The sequence below is a fragment of the Sinocyclocheilus anshuiensis genome, unplaced genomic scaffold (assembly GCF_001515605.1).
Source record: "Sinocyclocheilus anshuiensis isolate Anshui unplaced genomic scaffold, SAMN03320099.WGS_v1.1 scaffold1010, whole genome shotgun sequence".
In the NCBI taxonomy this organism is placed as follows: Eukaryota; Metazoa; Chordata; class Actinopteri; order Cypriniformes; family Cyprinidae; genus Sinocyclocheilus; species Sinocyclocheilus anshuiensis.
Window position 1 is genome coordinate 1,078,900 of NW_015537936.1, and position 10,272 is coordinate 1,089,171.

The 10,272-nt window shown below is 33.0% G+C and overlaps 1 protein-coding gene across 6 annotated transcripts in view; it reads left to right on the plus strand.

Annotated features, from left to right (window-relative positions):
- kctd15b (potassium channel tetramerization domain containing 15b) overlaps positions 1–10,272 on the plus strand; it is a 29,516-nt gene that overhangs the window by 15,593 nt on the left and 3,651 nt on the right. For all 6 annotated transcript variants that reach the window (XM_016447771.1, XM_016447741.1, XM_016447748.1 and 3 more), the window contains one exon: positions 4,387–4,692. In XM_016447771.1, the coding sequence (XP_016303257.1) occupies positions 4,387–4,692 (306 nt within the window). The remainder of the gene's footprint in view (positions 1–4,386; positions 4,693–10,272) is intronic.

Below are 10,272 nucleotides of genomic sequence, written 5' to 3' on the forward strand. Positions count from 1 at the left end.
TGCGCGTTAAATATCGCATGCGATTAATCGTGCAGCCCTAGCTAAGATTGTGTCACATTGCACAGTTTTCATGTAGGCGTGTATCTAGACCACAAAAATGAATATATATATATATTTATGGCTGATTTATCCTCATGAATAAACTTACTTTTATGTCTTTTAAATCTTGATCTGGATTCACTTTTGTTTTCCTCTCTCGAGTCGGGCAAAGAGCCCAGTTTAGACTGGTTTGATCTGCTGATCAGCGTGTGTGAAATCAGACAGAAATGCGAACGGCAGCCGGCGGTGTTAAGCGTGTCTTTATCTGTGAGGCATCGTGACTGTCATGGCCCGCGTTGGCGTACGTTTCACTAAATCAGTGTGAACGTGGAGCTAAAGCCGAATATGTTTTGCATCTCTCAGTGAAAAAAGCATCATTCAAAAGATTATCAGTTGCTAAGCTGCTCGAGTAAATCAAGCATGATGCTGCTGGTGTTTGACTTTTAATGTCATTTCTCAAAGTTTTGTGACAATTTTAATGAATGATCTTTTGATTTTAGAATAGCATGCACTGATGATTCATTCATAATAAATCCAGTGAGTAAGACCATAAAGATTTACTTTTGATTCCAAGGTTTGTGTCACGTAGGATCTGACCCCTCTACATCAGCATGTGTTTGACAAAATCAAAGAGAAATGGTCATCTCTTATACGTATTAGATGGAGACGGGGGAATATCTCTGCCTCTCTCTCTCTCTATGTCTGTCTGTGAGATGTTGTCTTGCCGGTGGGCAACAGAATAAGATCATTATTTTGGATCACAACAGGCCTGTCGGATCGCCTGAACATGGGAATTCAGGCTAGCGAATCGTCTGTCTTTCTATCTGCTCGCTTTCTTTCTTCACCTCTCTTGTATCTGGCTCTTCGTCATGTCGGTTGCATGAGGCTCAACTATAAGAGGAGCTTTAGAGAACCCAGGCGCATCTTTTAATACCTCAGCTTTCCCTCCAGCACTGATGCACCGCATGCATTTTGTCATCAGCACTGTGAAGGGCAAAAGAAAAGAAAAAAGACACGGGCAAAAAGAAAAGAACAGCTAAATATCCACATATGGAGGTTAGAAGCATGTTCAGACCAAAGTTATATATATTCATAAACATTTTTCACCTATAATGGTCACTTATTGTGACAAATGTTTTCAAACAATCAAAAAATATTTTGTAAAACTTATATTGCATGCATTTTATATTTTCTGCTTGTTCACTGCAAAAAAAAAAGTTCTTCCTCAGTATTTTTGTCTTGTTTTCAAGTGCAAATATCTAAATATTCTTAAATCAAGATGCATTTACTTAAAAAGTAAAATACAAGATATTAAAATAAAATATATTATTCATTACAAAATAATTATTTAGTATATTCATAGTTTTTATAAAAAAAACTATAAACTTATTAAACATATTTATGCTGATTCAGTGCAAAAAAAAAATTTTTTTTGTTTTGTTTTCCACTACAAATATCTACATTTATTTACAAAATGAATTGACATAAAATATTAAGTCTTTTTTTCTGAAAACAATTATCAAAATTAAATGAGTTTAAGCTTAAAAGATGAAAACATATTATACAATGAGGTATGAAATATAAACTTAATTCAAAAGGAAAACAATATTATTTTTCTGACACCACTGTCAGATTTTGTTTCTTTTTTCATTTTCTTCTCAAGTAAATGTATCTTGAATCAAGAATACTTAGATATTTGTACTGGAAAACAAGACAAAAATACACTGTAAAAAAAACAGATGCTGCTTTAAACTTTGAAGTTAAATCAAATTGGCTGTAAAAGTAATTTAAACTTAAATTGTTTTAAATTGCATTGTCTTGTAAGTTCAATCTTCTGTAATTTAAAAAATGAAGTTGATTTTTTTTTTATTATTTTGATAAGTTACAGTAATAAAAAAACATGTTGCCATGAGTTATTGATCATGAAAACCATTTTTTGCAGTGTTTTCGTGCTGAAATGTGCAATTATTTTTATAGTGTTTTCACATTGTTTCACAGCAGCTTTACAAAAAAAATCATGATGTTAATGTTTATGATATTTTCATCTTTGTGCCTTATAGTTGCATTTTGCAGATTAGAACTGGGCAATAATATAGTTACGATATAAACAATCAAGATTTGCTATATTATCACTTTATGTGAGTATACTGTATATGAAGTTGAAGTCAAATACACTTATATATCCAAAAGCTGAGCGATAATGTAGTTTAACACAATCACGCTGTCAAAATGCAGAGAAACTGTGTGTACAATTACTCATGCAGTTTAGTTACCATTCAGGCTGTGTGCATGACTGTTCATATCAATCTTCATGCAGATTACTCTGCAGACGTTGCACACAAAGCTGTATCCTCAGTTGAACTCCAACATTTTCCTCCCTCATGCACACCTCGGCTCCTCCCGCTCTGTGATGGAGAGTGGAGGAAGAATAGTACCATCTGGACTTGTGGGAAATTAAGGGAAAACTGAAAGGGGCAAAAAACCCCTGGCAAGACATCCCCGAGAGGAAGAGAGCGAGCGTTTGGCAGTCTGCTGTTGTCTGCCTGGATAAAGAAACGCTGAAGCCTGGAGGTCCGTCACTGACGGGATCCAACGAGCACATGAGATCCTGCCAAACGTCTTGACTGTTGCCCCGCGGGCAGCGCTGATACCCCTCTGAGCAAAACATGCCACCCTGCACCCCAATCGCACTGCTTTTTAAAGATTCATTCACTTATTGCCTTTTATTTATGTATTTATTTGTTTTGTTGCTTTATTAGCAGCTTTTGCAGTAAAAGCATCAAAATCGCTCATTAAATATTAAACTTCAGTGTGCAACTTTCCTGCAGTGTTGCATGGGGAAACACCACTCTTATGTTATTTAGAAATTGTAAACACGTAGACATGGGCAAAAAGAAAAGAGCAATATCCACGTATGGAGGTTAGAAACGTGTGTTATATACATTAGTAACATTTTTCCCTTATGATGTCCACTTACAATGTTTTCAGACCATCTAAAATTATTTTTTAAACTTATTTTAAACATTTTCTGCTTGTTCATTGCAAAAAAAGTTATAAAAAAAAATGTGTATATATATATATATATATATATATATATTTATCCAATATATAATGGAAAATATATACTAGATTATATAATATATAGTATAAATAACATATATATATAGTATAAATAAATTATACCTGTATGTGTACTGTATATTTATACTATATACACATACAGGTATAATATAAAGTATAAATATCTAAACATTCTTGAATCAAGATGCATTTACTTAAAAAGTAAAATGACATATGATAATAATAATATTGTTTTCTACAAAAAAAAAAGTATCAAAATGTAAGAAAAGTGTAAGCATCTACTATATATTTATTGTCCATTAAAAAGACAGTTCATTATTCTTTAAAAAAATTATTATTTTTAACCTAAAACTGTAGGATTTGAATGCATTTTGTGTGTATTATATACAGTTTCTTTTTTTGGATGTGGCCTGAATCTGTTGTATCATGAGTCTTTGTTGAATAAATCAAGCAAACTGTTCTTAGATTTATGCTTGAAACACAAAAACAATTCCTAAAAACATTTGAATATATATTAATATACAAGATGTTTTCAAGTATTAAATTAAAATATATAAAAACAATTTAAAATATATTAATGTACAAGATATATTAATATCAGGATATATTGTGTGTATATATATATATATATATATATATATATATATTAAAATACTTAATATATTTACACTTCCATTCAAACGTTTAGGGTTGTAAGATTTTAAAATGTTTAAAAAAAAAAGTATCTTGCTCACCAAGGCTGCATTTATTTGATTAAAAATACAGTAAAAACAGTGAAATATTACAATTTAAAATAAGTGTTTTCTATGTGAATATCTGTTCAAATGTAATTTATTGCTGTGATGCGCAGCTGAATTTTCAGCATCATTACTCCAGTCTTCAGTGTCACATGATCTTCAGAAATCATTCTAATATGCTGATTTGCTGCTCCAGAAACATTTCTGATTATTATTATTATGTTGAAAACAGTTGTGCTGCCCAATATTTTTGTGGAAACTGTGATGCATTTTATTTTTCAGGATTCATTGATGAACAGGAAGTTCAAAAGAACAGCATTTATTTGAAATAGAATCTTTTGTAACATTATAAATGTCTTTACTGACACTTTTGGTCAATTTAATACATCCTTGCTGAAAAAAAAGGAGCAATTTCTTAAAAAAAAAAAAAGTCTTACTGACCCCAAACATTTGAATGGTAGTGTGTATAATAAATAAATAAATGATAGATGCATATTCCTCATGTGTGTGTGTGTGTCTGTGTGTCCAGGACTTCCTTCTCCTGTACGAGGAGGCGCGTTATTACCAGCTGATGCCCATGATCAAGGAGCTGGAGCGGTGGAAGCAGGAGCGGGAGCAGAGGCGTCTGGCGCAGCCCTGCGACTGCCTGGTGGTCCGCGTGACCCCTGACCTCGGCGAGCGGATAGCCCTCAGCGGGGAGAAGGTGCTCATCGAGGAGATCTTCCCCGAGACCGGTGACGTCATGTGTAACTCAGTCAACGCTGGCTGGAACCAGGACCCGACCCATGTCATCCGCTTCCCCCTGAACGGCTACTGCAGACTGAACTCGGTGCAGGTAAAGCCATGTGCTGCTCTCATCTGTCTGAGACATCGCTTTATTCCTGCATGTTTAACATCACGCTATCACGTTTCATCTGCTCAGTGGAGGCGTGTTTGTTTAATGTGGGCGGAGTTTAGAAAATCTGTGTAAATGCTGAAATAAATAATAGTTTGTCATACTGTCTAAATGTTTAGCAACTTGATTATTAAACTAGTTCAGTATCACTGGATTCTGTTCCAAACCCTATCTAGACAGCATTTTTTGGCATCACGGATTTAGCCCTGACGTGAAAGCTGATATAATGGTATGAAACAAAATGTCTCATTTAACCAAAATAGTATTCGAATGTTTATTTTATTTAATTAAAAAATATGGTAAAAATGTGAAATATTATTACAATTTAAAATAAATATTTTCTATGTGAATATATGCTAAAATGTAATTTATTCCTGTGATCAAAGCTGTATTTTCAGCATCATTACTGCAGTCTTCAGTGTCACATGATCTTCAGAAATCATTCTAATATGCTGATTTTCCCAAGAATCATTTCTGATTATTACCAGTGTTGAAAACAGTTGTACTGCTTCATATTTTTGTGGAAACCGTGATGCATTTTATTTTTCAGGATTCTTTGGTGAATAGAAAGTTCAAAAGAACAGCATTTATTTGAAATAGAAATTATTTATAACATTATAAATATATTTTATTATAAATATCTTTACTGTTGCATTACTAATGTAATGCATCCTTGCCAAATAAAAGTAATAATTTCTCTCATAAATAAATACTCTTATTGATTCCAAACTATTTGAACATTAGTGTATGAGCCATCAAAAAAATAATAATAATAAAAATAAAAATAAAATAAAGACGGGAAAAAAATAAGGAAAAAGAACAGTACTTAGAGTACACAAAACAGTACTTTCCATATGGCAGGGAACAAAAAAAATCTGGCCTAAATATATGCCAAATATTTGTTAAGCATCTCTGCTGAATCAAGGTATTAATTTCTTTCAAAAAAAGAAAGGGAAAAACTTGCCGACCCCAAACTTTTGAACAGTAATGTATTTTGCATGCATGGTTAATACAATCCCAGAATGCGTTGCTGCTCAGAAGAAAAAATCATAAAAGTGGATGGAGTTAAGAGACGTTTTAACAATAAATGTTTCATAGTCAATTACAAATATATTTGAATATATTGAGTTCTGAAAAGCATTCATAAAAATCAAATTATAAATATCAAATTTAAAGCAAACTATTTACCAAATATGTGTGTGTGCATGATGTATTTTTGAGCTGCTTAGAGTATCATGTAATTAACTTTGCAGCATGTTATTATCAGACTATTGGACTGAGAGTGTTAGTTGGGTTTCATCAGTTTCATGCGAGTAGTGCTGTTTGAGTGGAGTTGTAAACTTTTGTCTTGCTTTGTTTTCTGTGTCTGTCTTTGATTGCTAGAGCATCTGTAAACATATGCGATCTCTAAAAGGTGACAGAATTTGATTTGGACGCCGATTTGCATGATAGAAATCACCAATCCACATTAAAGCTGATGGTATATTAATAAAAAGGAGGCTCAAGCTGTATTTCAGAAACACACTTTAACACACACACACCTGTCCGCACCTCCACAGCGCCCCCTCAGGGTGGAGCAAAGTGCGCAACAAAACGCCTTTTCATGTGCAGCCGTATTTTTTCACTCCCTCAAAAACAAAACGCAAGAGCGAGAAGAAAAGAGAGGCTAGAAAATGAAATGCATAATTTACACGTTTCTTCTTTTTAAGACACAGCGCTTCCCTTTTAAAAAAAGACTCCAACGTAACAACGCCCAGAGCGGTTGAAATACACGTATTCCATTTTTTAATACCATACTTACACTTTCTCAAACAGCCTCAACCCCTTTATGCTTCTTTTATAGATTTCTAAATGGCTTGCAATATAATTAATTGGCTGCATCAACTAACACAACATTTTCTTTCTGCGTTTCCAGTAAGAGCGCGTCCCTTTCTGTCTGCCCTCTCTTTGTTTGCTCGCTCGAGCTCTATTTCTTTTCTAAAACTAGTGGATTTGTGTGAAGCGATGAAGCAGGTCTTTTTGTTTCCGACAAAACAGTTTCTGAAGCTGGTAACTTTAACATGCATCTCTTTTAAAAAACCATGAGAGAGACTCCACTGTTGCTCAGCTAATGATGCAGTGCTCTAATATCCATAAGCGTGACATAAACACACAAACAATGGGTAAAACACTCTGTTTTTGATTTGATTGACCTGTTTTATTTCTCAGTATACTGATATTCTGCATTTCTCGTCCACTGTATTGAATCATTTGGATTTTTTGACAATGCATTCTGATTGCTTTAGTGATGAAGGATGCATGATTTTGGTGAAATTAGATTAATGCTGCTGTCTGTGTTTTGAAACAGCCGTCATATCTGGAATGTAGTGATGATGTCTTCATGATGTCTGATATCTATTTAGGCAGCTCACTAGGATTTGGAACAGAGCTCACTTTATCACTTAATGAATGCATTGCAAAAACATTTTCATCATTTGTATTTTTGCCTTATTTTCCAGTAAAAAAAAAAAAAGAATTATTTTTAAAATAAAATCAGTTTGCGTAAGGAGACAAATTGCTTGTTTTAAGCATAAAACTCATTATGTTGGTAAAAATAGAAAAAATGGCAATACACTGTTTTTCGAATTTGTAAAATAAAACAAAACAGTTGTCTTTCTACGTCAAAATGTCAGGTTTAATTTAATGAGTTACTTGCCATTTTTTGTAATTATTTGTGAAATTTACGAGCAACTTCTGAGAACAAAATGAAAATGGCATTTGAATAATTTTTTCAGTGTAATGTACAAAAATAAATATTAATAATTCAAACAGTATTATTTCATGATCATTGGATTACAGTTTTTATTAAGATTTAGAATTTTACGTTTTCTGTTTTCATTTTCATTTTAGTTAAATTTTTATTTAATTTGTTCTCTGTCTGTGTGTGTGTGTGTGTGTGTGTGTGTGTGTGTATTTGTCGTTTTTAGTATTTTTTGTTTATATGTCTAGTTTTTTTATTGTTATTTCAGGTGTAGTTGAAAGTTATTTTAGTATATCAAATTAAACTAAATTAAAGTGAAAAATGTTGCCTTTGCAAATAGCTGAATAAAACGTTTCTTATTTTATTACAGTTAATGTTTATTTTATTACAAGTTATGATTTTTTTTATGGTTTTAATTTTAGTTTCGGTTTTAGTTGACTATTATAACCCTGAGTTCAAAAGCAAGTCTTATTTCAGTTCTTACCATTTTGCTTTTCAAGTAAATGGTAGAAGTTTGGTTTTAAGGATTATGAAGAAAATCATTTTTTTGCAGTGTGCTTCTCTAATTCTCTAATTGCGTCGGTGACCTTGTGACCTCTAGAGCGAGTGTTGCTTGTTTCAAATCTCACTTTAGTCTTTTTAGACGGGCAGCACACGGGCAGCCTGGTTGGGCGGATGTAGATGGAAAGGGTGTGTTTTCTGTTTCCGTTTTTGAACACTCTGTCGGTTGACTCATTGTGTGGATGATACAGTCATCCTGTTTCACTGTACGACACAATACAGCTCTGATCTGGTTACTGGCTGGAAACATCGCTGCAGGCAACTAAACAGCCACACCTCACCTCAGACAGACAGAGGACAGAGCTCATTAAGAGAGTTAAACGAGTTTGTGGGCTTCGTTTTAAGTTTGTGGGCTTTGTCTACATTATATGTGACCAAATGTCCTCAAAATGATTGTAAAACCTGGTTTATAAAAATAAATATATGCTAAACGGCTCAGAACACCCTTGGGAAAAACAAGTAGCAGACTTTTAAAAAGAGTAGATGTGGAAATTCTTTAAAAGAATAAGTGCAAACTAACTGAATGCTTTTGCACACTTAATTGCATGTTAGTTGCAAACAAACTAAAAAATTTAAGTTTAAATTTATATTAATTGCAATTAGTTGCAAAGAGTGCTTTTTTTGTGAAATAGGATTTATATTTTGAATTATGGTTCAAAGCAATGGCGTGCACAGACATTGGTAGTGATAATGTTGCCATTTAGTGCATTTAAAATATTAACTGATATATTAATACATTAACACTACGGTTAAAATTATTAATGGTGCTTTACATGTACTTTAGTGTTAGTCACCACATCATAATAAGTGTACTTCTTTAAAGCATGACAAAAGATTATTATATGTGACCCTGGAGCACAAAACTTGTCATAAGTAGCACAGGTATATTTGTAGCAATAGCCAACAATACATTGTATGGGTCAAAATTATAGATTTTTCTTTTATGCCAAAAGGCATAAGCCATAGGATATTAAGTAAAGATCATGTTCCATGAAGATATTTTGTAAATTTCCTACTGTAAATATATCAAAACGTAATTTTTGATTAGTAATATGCATTGCTAAGAACTTCATTTGGACAACTATAAGATGATTTTCTCAATATTTAGATTTTTTTGCACCCTCAGATTCCAGATTTTCAAATAGTTGCATCTCAGCCAAATATTGTCCTATCCTAACAAACCATACATCAATGGAAAGCTTATTTATTCAGCTTTCAGATGATGTATAAATCTGAAAATGACAAAAAATGACACTTAAGACTGGTTTTGTGGTCCAGCGTCACATATAAAATGATTTAAAGTATACTTCCAAGTAAGTATTTTTAATTTGACATTTGTTATTAAGCTTATAAGGGTTATTATACTTATCTAAAACTAAATTTAGAACCATAAAAAAGTTACTTTAAAATAAAAATAAATAAAAAAATCTGCTAGTTACCAAGGCAATATTTCTGATAACTAAAATTAAACCTGCAATTAAAAATATACAGTCATGTATAAAAAAAATAATAAAAATGACAAAAACACTTAACAAAATTAATAAAGCTTTAACTAAAATTGAAATGAAAGTATAAAAATAAAAACTTAAGCAAAAAATTAATAAAAAATAGTACTTAAGTAGCCTTTTGTTTCATTAATATTATATTATCTACAAGTACAGTATTTGAAGTACACTACAAGTACACATTCAATACAGTTAAGTACACACTAGCTTTATTGTGGCTAGTTTTGCTGTTTTTGTACTATGCTAACTAGTAAAGTTTAGCTTCGGCTTTTAGAAGTGGACTCATTTAGCTTGAAAAAGTGAGAGAAGAAACTAATAAACCAGCTGAGAGTGAAAAATCACAGCAGATGAGTGACACGTCTGGAACTTTAGAACAAGTGAAAGCACCTGCGCTGAGACAGAGAGAGATTGACGGAGTCTGGAGACTGAGAGGACAACAGACCACACACGTGAACCGCTTCAGAGAGGAAAAACATTTAGCCAACACACACACAGACAGACACACACTCACTCACTCACATGCTCATAGTGTCCCACAGCTGAAGCTGTTCTGCTCCATCCATATCTCACAGTGATGGAGGACCGGGATCAGCACAGACTCTGGTGAAACTCCATCAAACTGACAGACGTGCCACAGATACACGACACAGAGCCGTTCACACACACACACACACACACACACACACACACACACACACACACACACAGGTTTGT